This window comes from Phalacrocorax carbo, chromosome 3 (assembly GCF_963921805.1).
Source record: "Phalacrocorax carbo chromosome 3, bPhaCar2.1, whole genome shotgun sequence".
NCBI classification, from domain to species: domain Eukaryota; kingdom Metazoa; phylum Chordata; class Aves; order Suliformes; family Phalacrocoracidae; genus Phalacrocorax; species Phalacrocorax carbo.
Genome location: NC_087515.1, coordinates 26,979,266 through 26,997,284, shown reverse-complemented (window position 1 = coordinate 26,997,284; position 18,019 = coordinate 26,979,266). Strand labels below are relative to the sequence as shown.

The 18,019-nt window shown below is 40.9% G+C and overlaps 1 protein-coding gene across 22 annotated transcripts in view; it reads left to right on the top strand.

The window, feature by feature from the left end:
* Nucleotides 1-18,019, top strand: part of ESRRG (estrogen related receptor gamma) — a 404,109-nt gene that overhangs the window by 232,338 nt on the left and 153,752 nt on the right. The window contains exon 1 of one of the 22 annotated variants that reach the window (XM_064446262.1): nt 6,284-6,456. The exons of the other annotated variants lie outside the window; for them this stretch is intronic. Within the exon in view, the coding sequence (XP_064302332.1) occupies nt 6,401-6,456 (56 nt within the window). The 5' untranslated portion in view covers nt 6,284-6,400. Of the gene's footprint in view, nt 1-6,283; nt 6,457-18,019 lie in introns of those variants that run through there. 22 annotated transcript variants of the gene reach the window in all.

The following is an 18,019-nucleotide window of genomic DNA, read 5'->3' as shown; positions in this document are numbered from 1 at the left end:
ATGTACAGTGGGACAACTAATGCAGTGATAGGATTGGATAAAGCAGAATCATGGAAACGATGAGCCATGGGAGGGTAAAATTTGTTTCACTTTGTTTCATGTGACTTGAGTTTGTTGGTGAAGGGGATAACATTTTGTATTCAGTCAGAGAGCATGTTCTGTAAATCTCTTCAGTTACCCGTTCCCTGGGTGTCGCAATAGATTAAGTCGCTGTGTGATGATATGACACCGCCATCACTTGTCTTCCTGGGATATTGCTGGAGGCAACAACAAACCTGTGTCTTTGGCACATGTGAAGGAATTTAGTGCTTGAGGGGTTAAATTACACAGGCTCCCCTGTGGATCAGCTTATGCTTGGACAGTAATAATAGCAATAACATTAATAATAAAAACGCTGGAGCGAGGGGAGTGCAGGGGAAGCAGGGGGAGAAAAAGGAAGAAGAATGATGGAAGATGGGCTGGGACAGTCAGGGAGGGGGGAAGGCAGGCTGGAGAGAATGCACACTATACTGCAGGTGTACTGGCTCCAAGTCAGATGTCGTAGGAGCCTCTGCGACGTGCACATGCACAAATACACATTACAGGAGCTTTGAGGATGGTTGGTGGCTCTGTGCGTGTGAGTGCACTCTCGCTTCAAGCCATGATGTCCTAGGGCAGTGTAACAAGCAATTCATGTCAGCTCACAGTAAAGATTATTGGTGTTTTCACCGGGGAAATATTTACGCTTCATCTTCTTCTATTTTTAGCTCTTTGAGCTTGCAGTCAGGTAGAAGGGCTGGTGGGGGAGTGGGAGAGAGACCCATTGAGGAACATGTCTCATCCCTCAATTAGATGGAGCTAAACCCCTAATCTTGCTTAGAAATAGCTGCTGATGCTAAGTTTTCTTCTCTCCCTCCTGGTTCGGTGGGATATTACATTTCGCTGCAGTACAGGTGATTGAATAGGACGTCAACTAGAATGTTTTGGTTCTAACAGAAAGCACAAGCACTTTTTAAGGAAGGTATTTTTACATGGGTGAGGCCTCAAAAAAAAAAAAACCAAAAGGTAATGTAAGGGCAGAATAACATGGACAGATTTTTTTTTTTTTTTTTTTTTTAAGAAAAGCCATCGCAGTAAGGGACAGCGATTTATTGGGGGGGGGGGGGGTGGGGGGGGAAGAAAAAAAATCTGAATTTGTTCTCTTTCAGATTTGTTGTTTATCACAATAATCCTTCTAGTGAAAGGGCTAATTTACTCTTTCTATAGGAATATCTTAAGTGTGATTATCATAATATCACAGCTGCTGAAAAGGTCTAAAATAGGACATTGACCTTGAACATGTTCCTGTGTTTAGTATGTAGTGCATAACATTCAAGAAACAATATAACTGCAACTCATTTATTAATGTATAATCTCAAAATGTTAACTCTTGCTCTGTAAATACATGCCACAAGGATTGTAGACAGCTTGCAGTATCCCATGAAGTACATGTGGTATTTTATCAGTGTAAATATGTATAAGATTTTCAAGATTTCTGCTGGGAATACTCCATAACTAAAGTAAGTTTTCCCTTTGGTACTGCACTAGTTTATGATTTAATTTTTACTGACATTCCACCAGTCATATTATTAGCTTCACAAAATGAAAGTGAAATAATCCTGTATTAATTAAACAGAGCAACTGAATTCCCTCAGTCATCTTATCCTTGGCTGTCTGAGACAGTAATGCACTTCAGCTTCTCTGAAGAAACTTACGCTAAAAAAAGAGCTTGGGGTAATAGTGAGATATCCATATTGAAGTGTGTGCCTGAATTATCTTCAGGGAGTAGACCTTTTTTGGTGGGTGACAGGCAATGTGCGCGCGACTCCTTTTTCTTTTCTCCTGGTTTTTTTTTCCTCTTTCTTTTTGTCAGAGGCTTTGGAAAAGGTGTTTTGTCAAGAGAATAATTTTCATTTATAGCAATGTGAACGGTTTCTATTCCGTACTGGTGAAGGCAGTCATTTAAATACCCAAGCCTGTGCCCTTGAAAATAAAACAGGGAGAAAATATGGAGTATTTATTTGAGACCAGATGAATTGAATGTAGTTCGGTAACATGGTAAGGCAATTGCTGTTATTTCACTGAGACATTTTTTATATGCTGGAAATGAGTGTAGCAGCAAAAGCTAAAAGCCTTGCTCTGTGTATTTGTGAATGCACCGTGGAAAAGTTCTAAGGAGCATTTGGAGATAGTGTTATGTGAGCTTTTTTTCCTGAAGATCAAAACAAGGAGTAATTAATGCTAAATACAGATTGAAGCAGCAGATGGCTTTAAAGTAATAACCTGCTACAGTTTGTCCAACTATGTACAAACAGGTGAACAGAATTTGGAACTTTCATAGCATTAGGTTTTTTTAACTCATTAGCGGTATATCCAGGGATGCGCTGAGTGCCTTACAGTGGGAAGCACAAAAGGCAAAAGACCGGTAGACAGTGATACTATTGTTCTAATGTTGATCTCACTGTAGCATCGCACATCTGACTTGTGTTTAATTAGTGACTGTGAATAAACAGAAAATCACATATTTGATGATACTTCAATATTTATTTCAAACTCTCAACAATATGATATTTTCCAGCTAGACTTTGAATAAGGTGCCATGGTGCATGGCAAACTTCCATCAAAAGTAACAGTATACTTGTTCTCAAATAAATTCTTAGCAGCTAATAGACCCACTCATGTTCTCGTTCCTTCCCAGATGGCTTGAGCTTGTTGCTCCTTCTGGTACATACATACTTGACACAATGCACAGTGTGGCTTCTGTGAAGTGCTGCTGAATCTTACTTCCTGAGTTGCCTTGCCTTGAGGTAGTTGTGTTTTAAGAATCTGGCTGTTTGGATGCCTTGAAATGTCTACAGCATTTACACGCAAGGATGCTTACAGATGTCCTGTTCGGCACACAGGAAAAATTATTTGCGCAGAGAGGCATGGAAATGTAGGTGCTGCTCAGCAATGCCCCTTGAGTGGTACAGGCACTCGTGACAATTTTTTCCTTCCCCTCTCCGATTCCATTACCACTGCTTTGTATAGACTCCTTGTGGTAAGATTTCGCACTGTACGTTTTGATAAGTTAGCGCAGATATGTGTTTGCATGCATGTTCTTATTCTATATCCCCTGATAAAATTCAGTGAACTGATATGTTTTGCTTTTTTTCTTTCCCCTATTACTATATTTATTTATTTCTACAGAAAAGCTTGAGAAAATGAAGCTATGCTTAGCCCCAGTTTATTGCCTGCTGTAATCTCCTCCTTTTTTTTCCCCTCCCCAAACTGACGGGTAACTGTGAAACCCAAGTTCAAGAATGTAGTTGGAATTCCAGGCCCCAGTCTGGTGGAGGTGACACTTTCAGTCCCCAGGGGGAAGAAGCCGACTGCTTTGTTTATCAACATGCAAAGTACAGCACTGTATTTCTGGTTCTCCAAGAAGCAGCACTGCCAGGGAAGAGAGCTGCTTGCTTGGATGAAAGACGGTTGATAGGAAGGCAGTGATGGTTCATAGGGGGAAAGGAAAAATGTATTATTTTGGGGTGTAGAGGACAAAAAGCCCCACAAGGTAGTGGACACTACATGAACATGAAAAGGAGGGCTTGCAGGAAGACAGACCATGATAGAAGGAAAGAGACCATCATGTGTCAGCACCTGAATATATATAATCTTAGGAGAAAATGAACAAAAGTAGAAATCAAGCTAACCTGTGCTTTGCTAAGTTTCAGGATGGATTAGCTGTCATATTTTCAGGAGGGTGTATTCAGGGAACTTAATACAGAAAAGTGACCTTATCAAATTACTCCCGTATAGGGATTCTTTATGCGGGTAATTTTTAAATAAGAAAACACATACACATGAAATTATTTGAAGGATTCTTAGCATAAAAATATTGAAAATTAGCAATTTTGGGGATAAATGTATAATCAAACACTCAGAGACACACACAGTACAGATAATGTATTTCTGTTTTCAGGCTTTGCCAATGTGCATGTGTAGATCAGTTTGTAGGAACTGTATTTTGGGTTTATACAGTAATACAGATTCCTATACATAAAGACATCATATTCAAGCTCTGACCAGATTCCAAAATCCAAATTTATCATATTTTTACTTAAAGAAGGTGGTCTAACACTGTAACATGATTAAATGTTTCTCATTTTAAAATTTGATAAACACTGGTTTTTTTTTCTTTCTGATGTTTTTACCAGAGTGCTTAGATTTTACTCTACATTTCAGAGGTTTTTAATTCACTGCTCACAAGCAAATTTACATCTTAATTAGAGAGTTCACATTTAACAATATAGACAGCATAATGCTACTGGTAATTAGGCTTTTACTACCTGCTTTTATACAGTAGTCAGAACTGTAGTTTTGCTGTGTGAGTTCTGATTCCTAAACTTGCACGTATTTATATCAGGTTTGTAGGAAGCAGGCCCAGTCTTCAGGTAAAGTTAAATACATAACACTGGAATCTCTCTGTTTTAAACATATACAAACATGTCTATTGAATATATGTATTTGGAGTTGGGTTCTGCTGCTGTGTTTATTTGGTAAAATGCTGTGAAACAGATTTGGAGAGGGCATTTGCATTCCCATTTGTGAATGGTATTAATGCATTCTGAGGGTGTGCACTGATTTGTTTTGATCTAAAAAGATTGCTATTGCATCATGTTAGGGCTCCAGTCACAAAAGGTTTTGTAAGAGTTGAGCTGAATTACAAAAAATTATGGTCTTTCCAGGTTGTGTGTGGGTTTTGTTTTTGTTTTTGTTTTTTTTTTCTCCCTTGCCAGGAATAACCTTTATCTGTTTTCACTGGTAGGGGCAGAAATACTTTGAACCCGGAAAAGAAGTATGGTGTCTTAGTTGTACTATTAAGTAAAAATAGCAGCTTTTGAGAGAAAAAAATGCACCCCCAATTCATTACTGATCCTTTCAAAACAGGGTGTGTGTGTCTGTCTTTCAGTGCAAACAGTGTCTCTGAATCTGCGTACGGTCGTTTTCTGGGAACAAGTTTAATCAGGGACCTTTCATTCAACAGAGATGAGCAACTCTGAGCTGGCTCTAAGCAGTCGTTTGCTGGAATTGGGCTTGGTGATGTTTATGCAGGCATACATGCAGGGCTATGTGTTTATTTCCCTTCTAGTTTGGTAAAATTTACTTTACAAAAACCCAAATCCCCAAACACTGCGGAGGTCCGTGCATGCTCCCCGACTTACCAATGCAGACCTACTACAGTGCAGCCCTTACCTTGTTAAAATGAGGCAGGCTGAGTTAGTCCACTGTAATCCCCCCACAGTTACAGAAGAAATTGATCAGTTCTGGAGTTTTTCTTTCTCTTTACTAGATCTAAAGATATACATCTGAACATCTAAATATTCGCACAGGGGCATACACCTTAAATATACCCATGGCAAGAGGTACCTAACCTGTATATGGACACACATACCTGTATACACTCCCAGTTGCTCCCGGGCTGTTAAAGAATGGATGTGTGAGCGCTAGTTTTGTTAGAAACGTCCTTTTTAAAATTAAAAGCCTCGGTTTGTACTTACTAAAAATAGACAATTACATTGAAATGTATATAAATATATATAAAATCTATTTATATGTATTTATATATATTATACATAACAAAATACCAGCCCGCCCCCCGCCCCAGCAACTCGGATGACAATGAAAAGTTGAGTTACCCAGAAGCTTCGGCAGGCTGCACTCGCTGTTATTATAATTTATTTTTTTTCCCCCGGCGCCCAGCAGTTCCAAAGGTTGGGGAAGCGGCGGTCGGGAGAGCACGCCGAGATCCGAGCCCGCCCGGCCCCGGCCCCCAGCCGCCACAGCCGGCAGCGTCGGGCAGCGCGCAAACTTCGTCCTCTACCTTGACGCGCGATCCTTCGCCACCTTAACCGGGAGCCTGCCGAGGTACCTGCCCGACTACGCTGGAAGTTGGAGCCGGCCTCCCCGCGGCCGGGATGGAGGGAGGGGAGGAGAAGGGAGCCCCCGGCGGGCCGCCGGCGCGGACATGTCTGCGGGCTCTGCCCCAACCGCCGCCGCCGCCTCAGGCCGCTCCCCCGGCCACACCCCTCTACCTGCCGCGCGGCCCGCGCGCCGGGCCGCCCCGGCGCCCCTGGCGCCTGATTGGCTGCCGCCCCACCAATCCGCCGTCCCCCCGGGCCGGGGGGACTGCATATGTAAAGCTCTACTTCATATTCATGAGCTCCGAGCGGGGCTTTAAGTCCTTGATTAGGCGCGCGGGCGAGCTTTTGGTCCCAACTGGCCGCGCCTGCCGCCGCCGCCGCCGCCTCAGCCGGAGAGCACTCGTGCCAAGTGCGCGGCGCTCGGCCACGGAAACTTTGATTTACCGCGGGGGCGCACGAAGAATGGTCGCCGGGCGCACATGGATTCGGTAGAACTTTGCCTGCCGGAGCCGCTCTCCCTGCACTACGAGGAAGAGTAGGTACCGCTCCCCGCCCCCACCCCACCGCCGCCGCCTGCCCCAAAACATGACAGGCGCCTAGACGCCGCTGCAGGTAACGCTGTGCCGGGGCCGCGGGCGTCGGCCGTCGCGGGCGCGTCGGGCCCGGCCCGGCTCGGCTCGGGGCACTGCGCGGCGGCTGCGCGCCGGGGGCGGGCGGGAGGGAGGCGTCGGGGCGCTCCGCGGCGGGGAGGAGAGCGGCGCTGTCCGGGTGCGAGCGGTCGGCCCCGCTGCCCGCCCCGGCGCTCGCAGGCTGACAGGTGCGACGGGCTCCTCCGCCGGCTCCGGCTGCGAGGAGGAGGAGGAGGAGGAGGAAGAGGCGGCGGCGGCGGGCGGGAGCCCGCGCACGGCGCGGGTGAGGGTTGGGAGCGGCCGGCCGCCGCGCGCGCTGCCCTGAGGTAACGGCCGCCCTGCCGGGGGGCGCCGCGCCGGACGGGCAGCGCGAGCCACCGGCCGGCTGCTTTGTACTTTTGCAGGGGTCGGCGCCGCGCGCGCGGCCCTCCGCTCTCGCTTTTCCCCCTGCAAAAAGGCAGCAAAATACTTTTTTTCAACGAGCCGCAGTTCTTGGCCGGCACTTAGGAGCTACCTGGCGGAGTGGCTCCGGCCGCAAGCGTCGCGCCCAAACAAAACCAGGCGGTCTGGGGCTGGCGGGCGGCTCCTGAACTTGATTTCAGCCCACAGCCGGGATTAAATATTAGTATATCACGGGAGCTGTCAGCGATTCATTTTTCTTTATGTCGAGCCACTTACGTAGCTATGCCTTCGCATTACGCTTAGGGTGACAGCAACACCGAAGGAAAAAAAAAAAAAAAAAGAAAAACCACAAACCTAAGCCAATAGCCAGCATCGCCCTAGACGCAGTCTGTGGAAAGGCTGTATCGAGAGGTGACAGTGTATTATAGGTAGATGCCCACTAGCTGTCCTTACTGTCTGCATATTGCATTGCTATTTATAATTAAGCCAGAGATGAAAAGTGAATTGCGGTGAACGCGTATTGGTGAAATAATAGAAGAAGTAACAAATAGCCTGGCTCGCAGGAACACGGTTTGGGAAGGGGAGGCAGGGAAACCCACTGTAACGGTCCGGGATGAAAAAAAGAAAATAAACAGAGGTAGGATGTCCCCTCAGATGTGGTTTATAAGTCAGTGCACTGTGAGCTGCTGTAGAGTATAAGATCGCTTCACAAATGTAAGAATGCAGTTTTTACAGCTTTTGCTAACAGTGACGTGTCTATAAAGTACATAAAAATACAATAAGTGTTTGGTTTTGGGTGGGGTTTTTTTTGTGGATGTTCCTCCCCCCCCCCCAAGAAGCTTTCTTGAATTTACCTTCTTACAGCTAATTTGAATGATTAGTTTAGATAAGCCTCTTAGAGTAGATGCATTTAAATGAAATCGGGGCACATGTCTTTTTGGCTCTGGTGCAAGATTCAGACTAATTTTTTTCTTCCTCTTTGGCTCAATTAAAAGTCATCTGAAAACACTCCCAATATTCTGTCTGAGCGGAGGGTCTGAGGCATGTGTGGTTGAGTGGACGCAGAGAGATAACTAACGTTCGGAAACATATCTGCTTCTCTGTCTCAATTAATAAGCCCCAGAGTTTTGCATGTTATTAATATTCATAGTAATTGTGTTTTGACTATTGACACATGCACATAGACGCATATGGACATGCAAAATAAATATAGTAGTTTCTGCAGTTCTTACGTTATGGATGAGGGCAGAGAGGATTCAAGCTAAAAATTGTCCGAACATTTTGGGAGTGCGCAGACATCTGTCTGACCATCACTGGGTATGCTTTGATTTTTAGGCAGAGCATGTTAAAGAATGCAATAACTTAAAGCCAGCTGCAACCTTGGCTTTTTGCTTTTTCAGCAATAACAATATCACTAATAATTACTAATAGTTAATAAGTTAACAGATGCAATAAATGTATCTGCTCGTTTTGACATATGTGTCAGTTTAATCATTCTAAATGAATCAGTGCGTTCATAACGTGAAATCTCCTTCAACCTCTGATTAAAATGTAACGTTGACTAAAGGATTATAGAGCGGACTTCATTTTACTGACTGTTTTAACAGTTGTCACAGCTGTTGGAAGAAGGAAAGGCAATTGAAACGCTCCAAAAAAGGCGGGGGGGCGGGGGGAGTGCAGGACTAGTTTAGTAAATTTAAACATGATCTCTGAATACCAAACATAGAAAACTGAGGAGATTTGTAACTCCAGAAAGCTTCTGTACACTGTGGACGTTTGCCCTTTGTGGCTCTCTGTGTTTCATTAATTTGAACCCTCAGCAGTTTCTCTACTTTTTCCTGTTTAAAAATGTGCACCAGCGTTTAAATGTGAAACAAATCAAGCTGTTGCGGCATGCATAGATTTTCGTCTTACAGTGCAACAGATACAATACACCGATAACAACAAATAAAGATTGCGTAGAATGGCTGTAACATTTTAAAAAGTGGACATAGTAGTCACATCGTGTGAACGCTTCAGGGCAGTGGTGGTCGGTATGTGCATTTTTTTTATTTTTTTAACCATTCTCATGTTGCAATGTTGGAATGGTCTGTAGAGTTAGCGTGTGAGTCTGGGTGATGTTTGTGTACGGGTGAATATGAGTGTGTTATACTCACATGCATCAGCACGTAAATATATATACATTTGTGTGTGTGTGTGTGTGCGCGCGCATGCGGGATATGATTATATGCTCAACATAAAAGAGTTTATGTCCGTTTCACTCCTCTTTAAAATATTTTGGTATAGCTTCTCTAATTCCCGAGGAATTTGTTTTAGAAGTGTCTTTCATTTGTAAAGGGAGGAAGGGGGTGGACTGACGAACACCCTTTGTGAAGGGAAGCAGCACTTCATTCCACTCCATGGTTCCTCCAGACTGTGGAGATCTTTAACCTCATGCATTTGTTGTATTAGGTAGCTTTTTAAAGTTGTTAAGAAATAAAAGCCAAAGTTAATATTAAAGTCAGAAGTCTCCAGGCCTTGGTAGACGTACCCAGTGTGTAATGTGGCACGCAGCTCTGTGCTTCAAGCCAGCCCCCAAGTGTGGGTGAGTGAACAGACTCTGCCTGGGTTTCCCCCTTGGGCAGCAGGCAGGCCTTGGTCCTTTCTTCCTTCTCTGCTGCCAGTTGTAGGTCTTTGCTTTTTTGGTTTTGATAGACTGCTGGCAAGTTTTTAAATCCTGCAGAAAGTATAAAGGGTTTGTGCTGAAATGCCCGTCTGACAGCTTTTCATTTACTGGGGCTTGCCCCTCTTTTAGTGATGGTTGCTCATTTTAATGTGTTTATGGTTGTGCTCTTTTATTTACTGAGCCTGGTGCGTTGCAGCGGTAATTAACCCGTGTTATTAGCAAAGCCCTTGTGGATATCCATTAATTCTCTTGAATGGTTGATCATTTTTTCTGTACTCCACCCCCCCACCCCCCCCCCCGGCCATTTTTTTCCTAAGGCATGCTGTCCTTTTTCTAACAGTCCTTAAGCTTTAACATTTCCTACAAATTTCTTTTTAAACCGAGGCAGGTAGAAGAGCACCATCCCCATAGTTCTGTAATAAAGAATAACTATTGTCTTAACAAACTGTTTTCAAAGATGCTAATGGGAAGCAAAACAACTGGGAGAATCTGTAGGGAACAATTTATTTAATTATTATTTTTCAAAACACATGCTTAATGATAAGAAAAGAGATAAAAATTTCCTTAGCCTTTTTTATCTTTTTTTTTTTTTGTGTAGCTGCGTTAGCTGTTGTGAATATTTTAGCGTTCATATTTTAATCAGATTTCAACTTAGTTAATAGCACTTTGGGCATTTAAAAAATATTGAGCCAGCAGAAAAATACTTGTGCTTGCACTGCTGAGAAAAGATAAGGGCCGCCTCATTAGCCAACCCTACTTTTGCAATTAATTTCAAATACATGGTGCTATTCATCAAATACAGAAGGTAACTTGTCCATGATAATATTTAACAATATTTCAAGCCTACTTTGCTTAGACTGTCTAAAAAGTATGATATGTCTATTCTCACAGATATGTCAGTCCATGTGCTGTGCTGCTGTTTCTGTATGTTAAGGAGCAAAATTATGATAGAAAAATTGTGGTATAAAAATATGAATTATTTATAAGTGGCATGATTATTCATTTTACGGAATGTTTTTAAAAGACCGACCCTTGACCTGCAGGGAGGTTGCTTGCACCCCTGTGGAAGTGTAAGTAGTAATGAAAAAAAACCCAGCACTTATTTGAACCTTTCAGGGAAGTACCTCAAATAATTACCTTTTTGCTTAAGATAAGTGAAATGCATAGGATAAGTAGGAAGAAAAATGGGAGGAATTCTCTTGCTCCTATTGAACCTTAAAAGTAGCCTCTGTCCATAAGGTAAGCTTTGCTATGAAATCTTCATAGCAAATTCATGGAGGGAAGAAACAATAAAATGTTGATCTGTTACAAGTGCATATAAGCCTCATGCTACCAGGCTCTCTAGAGGAAATCTGTGATTATGCCAGGCCAGTTTGTTCAGTTTTTATCTCTTTTACATCCACTGGCCTTGTATTAAATTGTCATTGTCCTAAAGCACATGAGAGAGAAATGAATTGCATTTCTCGACATGCTCTGACAGTGAAATATTTAGCCTCTCTGTCTCCAGTCGTACTCATATGTATGTTTGATAGTGCAGGGATGACACCAACAGTCGCTGCAGCTTGACATTCCACTTATTACATGTTCTTTTACATTTTGTGTATTCTCTTTTAGGCTTGAGTTAGCTAATCATACGTGCAGTCATATCTGCAGAAGCACGTATACATGTGGTTTGATGTTTTGTATATTTGCATTTTATGTGGAAATCCTCTGTCTATAAGCATAGCAAGTTTTGAGTTCAAATGCATACATAGCTATGCATGTCTGTGTGTGTCCAGGTATACAGTGTATTCCTTATGCAGTTTGTGCAGTGAACATCTATTATTGTGTGTACGCACACAGACATGTATACAGTAAGTGTATGCAGAGCTATATAACTCCCCCCTTTACAGATGCTTGTCAAAAACCTGCTGCTTTTACATGTTTATTTTTTTCTTATCCATGGGAAGAGAGCTGGCCAGCAATGTAAATACAATATTTGCACCTGATTTTTATATCAGATTCTCCAAGTAGTCTAGCATTTTCTGTATTTGTACTCAGAGTTTTGCTTTTAAAAGATGCTGTATTTTTTAAAATAAAAATTTCCTTTTCTAAGAAATTTAAGTGACTAATATTTATTCATATTCCTGTAAGTTTTGGCTCCCAATGAGAGAAATGTTTTTTAATTTTTTTTCAGCTACATGTGTCCTTGGACATACGGTTACGTTTACTCCTAAAGAATATAATTATTTTTAAGGGGGAAGCCTCCTACATATGGTCATTCATATAAATCATTATGTCCTCAGACAAAAATATAAAATACACATTCTGTTTTAATGGTCCTTAGCCCTCACCAAAAATTCCATAGATTTTGTGTTATGGTTTGCTTGTCCAGAGGTAAAAATACTGTGAAACATTAAAGAAAAATATTAAAATGAATTACCTACTGCTATCTCAGATAGTATTGCTTAATCGTTATTTTTACAGGATTGTTTTGCCTTCACAGTAGCACTTAGGAGAGTAACTTCGATAGATACAGTAGAACATTGCCTTTTGACATGTATGTCTTGTGAAACAATTTATGTGTTTGATATGTTACAGAAGCTTTAAATCTCTTGGGTTTGTTTACATAATGCTTGTAATGTTTTTCAATTAATTTGTATTTCCTTCAAACAATGAAGGGCTTTTCTCTTTGCTATTCCTTAATATAGCAGGTTTGCATTAAAGTGAATCTTGTCTAATTTCTAATTATCTTCCCCTTTTAAGGAGCATGGCTTTTTAATCAGAGTATCATTTCCCATTTCTTGTAAAATTAATTAATTTTTGGTTTTTTTTGCTTCAGCTTCCTAGACTTGCTAGGAAAAATCCCTGTTAACATCCTAATGAAAGTTAGGGCGATATAGGTACTTTTACGGAGTGTAAGACAAGCATATGCTGTTTTTCTTTACTGCTGAATGTCTAATTCTTACTGTGGGTCACCATTCTGAATTTGTATGAAAACTAGATGGAATTTTCTGATTTAGATCAAAATAATTTACATGGCAAACAACAAAAAAATACAATTAGAAACATACATCTCTCATCTTTCATGACACTAACACAGAACATTAAGCATGAAATTGGCAAAGGGTCTCCATGTAGTGCAGAAAGTTAGTATATCGGGGGTATGGAGTAGAGGTTCTTTTTTTCTCGGTCTAATCAAGCCATTTATAATATCCTTATACAGAACTGTGCACATTTATTTATATGATAACCTGGAGAAATATGATGAGTTACCTCTATGCACCTGAGAACAGTCTAAATAGATCCTTTTATCATGTATTGAAAATTATATTCCCTTTCCCTGAGTAAACCTCTTTGCAGATTTGAGCTGCAGTATTAATGTAGGAGGGCAGATTCTCCTAAAGGGTTGTGTTCTGAAACCAAACTTTAATGTAAAGTGATTTGAGGTTTTTTTAGGTTATTACTCTGTAGCATGGATGTCTCTTACTTCTCTGTATCTTTTCATGTTGCTGTAAGTGAAAAAAACCTGCACATCTCCTTTTCATCATTTTGATTGGAACTACATACCATATGTAATGTGTTTTGGCAGCACTTACCTAGCCAAAGAAAACAAATTAATATTAGCCATGCTGAGGGGTGTCAGAAGTATCACAGATGTGTCGATTTAGCTTTGCTCCATCACACAGTCTTTCCTTAAACAACTGGTCAAGCTGTCGCAAAATGTAGTGTTGGTTACAGCGAGATTCTAATAGGTGTGATCAGAGATTGATGGCTTTGGCAAGTTAGAATGAGAAGATGATGTGGAGTTGCTGTTGCTTGTTTTGAATGGCCTCAGAAAAAACCCAAACAAGAAAAAAAAAAAGGAGAAATAAAAATAATAACAAAAAGTAAAAATATAATGAAAAAATTATAAGCCAGCCACCCCACCCCTCCCAGCCAGCTATGCATCAATTTAAGGTCCTGCAAATGTAGAGATACTGGCAAATGTAATGAAAAAGTCTATCTAAAATGTAGTGCTAACTTGTTCCTGAGCATTTCTGAAATTCCTTCCCATATAAAGGTGCCAGGACAGGTGGGGAGAGGAAGAGGTCGCTTGTTTTGTTCAGTCCACCCTTATCCATGATATTGCTCTTCTCTTCCCCTTTCCCCTATTTCTGGGTTTGTTTCTAGAGCTATTTTTGGAAGAAACACTTTTTTTTAATCTCAAATGTGAATATTTTTAAGGAAATACAAGATGGGAAAATCTAATAAAGAACAATAGTTAACAAAATGGTGAAGTCATACTCCTTTATGTACCCTCAGCTGTACTCTTTGTATAGCCAGTTACTGGCAGTTTATATAATTCTCCCTATATTAAAAATGCAACTGAGAGAAAGGATCAATCAATACAATTATGTATTCTTTATTACTTTTTAACTTTTTTTCTGTCTCCCAATTGGCTGCAGGATTTGGTTCCTGTCTTTTTGGAGGATGACTACGGGTGTCCTTTTATGTTTAAGTTGGTATTTTCTTGCTTAGATGAACTGTGATGTGCTTGGTTGACAAGTACTAATGCTCAAGTAGTTTTCAGATGAATTAATTTCAGAAAGTCTGTGAGATTTTCTTTAGCACAATTATTTTTCCTATTTTTTTTTAAAAAAGGAGAAAAAAAATCTAGCAAAAATAAAAGCTAAAACTCATGTGTGTCTTAAAAAGCAACAGATTTAGAGTGTGTTTCCGAAAGCAAATGCACTTGAATTGCTAGCAAACTAATCTTCAGAGAATGGTAAAATTCTTCTGGCAAGATGTGGATTTTTTTTTTTTTCAACCGTGGTAGTTTAATGTTCCGTGAATGCAAGATTTCCTCTCCTAAATTATATTCACTTTTCGAGCAGTGAAAGAATTCCCTGGCAATGTTCTTATAGCAGCCGTTATCGTAGTGGGATAGATTAGATGTTTTGCAGTGGCGTGAAAGGCTATGTCTTTGACCAACTGTTCCCATGAACGTTAAAGGGGTAAGAATCGGGTTCCCAATAACTGAGTAAAGCTCACGGGCACCCCATAGTTCCTCTAGCAGGGTGTGATTGGGCCCAGTCAGAGCTGGGTGATATTTAAAGACCTGAGCTGCCACTGACAGTGGCTGACATTAGTATGAATGACACCTGTCCCATCAGTCACCAGGCCGTGGTGTCACAGATGGAGAAACAACAATTGGCTGAATTACCCGGCACTGCACACTTGGCTTAATTCAGCTCATTGTTCTCCTACAAATCTAGAGGATGGCTCGTTCTGCGCCGGGAGTCCAGACAGAAGCACAAGATGGGCTCAGGTGGTGGCACGTGCCTGCCCTTTGCTGCTCCATCAGAGGTATTCAGCAAAAGGCTGTCAGTGGGTGGGGGCAGTGGGAAGGAGCGCTCCACACCAGGACTGAAGCTTCAGCTTCTAAAGAAGGCTGTAATTAATCAAGAGCTGAAACTCAGGATTTCTCCTGGCGATCCAGAACTGGTTATTTAGCTAGCCAAAAGCACCCAGCGTACAGCCAGGTTACCGTTTAACTCTTCAAATACTGCATTGTAGCCGTCATTCTGAGAAGAACGAAGGGAGATTCTGCACTTATTTCCTATGGCTGTGCAGTAAGCAAAATCTTCAAAGCCGAGGCCCTTCTGAAGAAGTAGATCTTTTATTATTCCTCAGGAGTTAGCACTGAAAATTCAGTATCCAAGACATTGAATGAAAAGGAGAGTTGCTGAGAGGCTTATTTTGGGGGGAGTGTTGTTTTTTCTTTTTGTGATGAGTCTTTTAATTTTAATGCCAGATGAAGGTTGGATGATGAGAAATCACAGTCTTCTTCCAGACAAAAACAGTAAAGGCATTTAAATGCTTTCAGACACTGTAACCATTTTCCTTGCTTGCTTGCTTGCTTTTTCTCATCCCTTGCAAATCAGAGACAGTTCCTAGAGGACGGGAGAATAAAATAAACAGAAAAGCAACGAGAAATTACTTCTCTGCACTTAAGTCCTGCTGCAGGTATGATTTCAATGCATTTGAATCCTGCTGCTTCCATACTCTTCCAAGTATCATCAGGTAATACCTGTGAAATACTGAGATGGAAATGTTTGTTCTTACTTCACGTTTTTTTCTTTTTTTTTTTCCTCCCTCCTCTTTTCTTTTTTGGTTCATTGGTGTCCCGTTGTCGTCTGTCCTGCCCCCCCCCCCCCCCCCCCCTTTTGTCTTATGTGCTATATTTTTGTTGTAAGCTAATTCAGTGCTGGTGTTTTTGTTACAACTAATGTCAAGCAGAAAACCTGTAGCATGCCAGAAACAGGCTACAATATATTGAAGACACAGGTTATGTTTGATTGTGTGTAAATACAGTTAGTTAGTTGGGTTTATCTGATAGCCTGGCAGAAAGAGAGAGGAGCAGTACAAACTGTTTTCAGTAACTGTGCTGTTCATACACCTGATAAGATTGAGAGTGCTTTCGAACTACTGATATGCTTTGAATAAGAAAAGAATAATCACATCCACTGGCACCGGCTTATCAGGAATGAAGTAAAATGCCAGCACTTTTACATTAGCAAAAGTAAATGTTTTAGTCACTTTGGGCCTTTTTTCCATTTAAATTAAATAGCAGGGTGCTTTTGAGTGTGCTCTAATGAATGGAAGGATTTATTACCTTGACAAAATTACAGGTGAATATGTTGAGAAAGGAGTCCTCAGCAACAATAACAGCTCTTTTGATAAGTGGCTACATCTATTCATGCTTTTGGTACAGAAATTCAGTAATTTTATCCTCTCTTGCTCCTATGAAGTGCAGTGGCTAACTTACAATGTGCAGTTCTTCAGTGTAACATACTTGTGCATTTTGTAATATACTGGCAAGACATTTGGAATTCAGCACTTAACACGACTGTTCATAAAATAATGCTTGATCATTTACTAGTGTGTTCTCTGCCTTCAGTTGCGGTGTATTTTTGTGTTCGAAAAAGAATATATCTCAGAGTCTTTGCTGGGAAGGCAAGGTATGATTCATCATTAACTTACGCCAGCAGGCGTGAAGCATGCTCAGATGCACTATTATCTTTTTGAAGTTTACTGATTTTTATTTTTGTACACACACCCCCCGGGTTCTTTTTCTTTCACATGCCTACAATTTTGGGATATTCAAATTTGATGAATGACAGTGCAAGAGCAGATTTGATTGATTTTGGATTATTGATTACTGTCAATGAGATCACTGTGACACTCTGAAATCAATGGCATGTGATTAAACCAAGGCACCACTGTTCTGTACATTAGGCAGTAGTTGGGAGTTTAGGAACTGAATGTTCACAAGCTATAAATTGAGAAAATGTTCAGATTTAAATAGCCCTTTGTTTGGCACTCACCAAAATATGTTTCTTGGGAAAGTTAGTTTTCCCAAGTGCAGCGTTTCAGTAAAAGAAGGGTCATTGATTTAAGGTTTATTAAATTTAGGTAAAAACAACTGGCTCCATTTGGGTGTAAAATAATTTAAGTACTTACTGCAGGCAACCTTCATGCTTTTAGAGCTGTTGCTCAAAGGTTTCATTCTTCTATGAAGATGTCAACTGTAAATACAAAAATGCATCACTGAAAATGTAATGGCTTAAAGATTCAAACTGAAATAAAAATTCCTGCCTGAGGAAAGCACTATAATAAAAATAAAAGTAGTCTTAACTTTTTTTTCTGGGAGGCTATACTTGAAAAGAGTGCTTGAAGGCAGCAGGTAGCAAGTTTGGTAGGGAGCGACTATTTATTTATTTATTTATTTATTTATTTATTTATTTATTTATTTATTTATTCTCCCCCACAGAGGATGATAGCCTCACTTTGGAGTCAGCAACACCCTTTAGCCACTAATACTAGACAATATGTAAGCTGCTGCTGCTTCTGAAATGCGGTATCTTGGCATTTAAGTCAACTTTATAATCTGGTGAAACCCCACCTGGCAATATTAAAATCCAGCTTCTGAAGCACTTCTATTTCTGAAAGCTTTTTATGTCTTTTTATATCTTTTTAGCATATATTAAATTCCTGAGGAGTAGTGGCCTGGATGACTGGGATGGGGCTTCTCCCCTCGCGCCCCCCCCCCCTTTTTTTTTTTTTCTAACTTTGTAAAAATGTGTGATACTTGCGTGTGATAGGTAATGCTGGAGCAGGAATACTGCAGATGCAGCTGTTTGACAGAATTACTGTGGTGTTTTTGTACCATTGTTAGAAAAGTTAGCCGAGATTTTCCAAGGTATGAAGGACAGCCTGCTGCCAAGCTCTTGCATCTGTCTCAAGAAATCTTTCACCTTTACTGGTATTGGCCTGATTCAAAACTAAATGGAAAGAATACTGTTAATTTTAGTAGATTTTGGATCATTCTCTCTAATTGATTTTTAAAAAAATGAATTATTTGGTAGTATTTTAAAAGA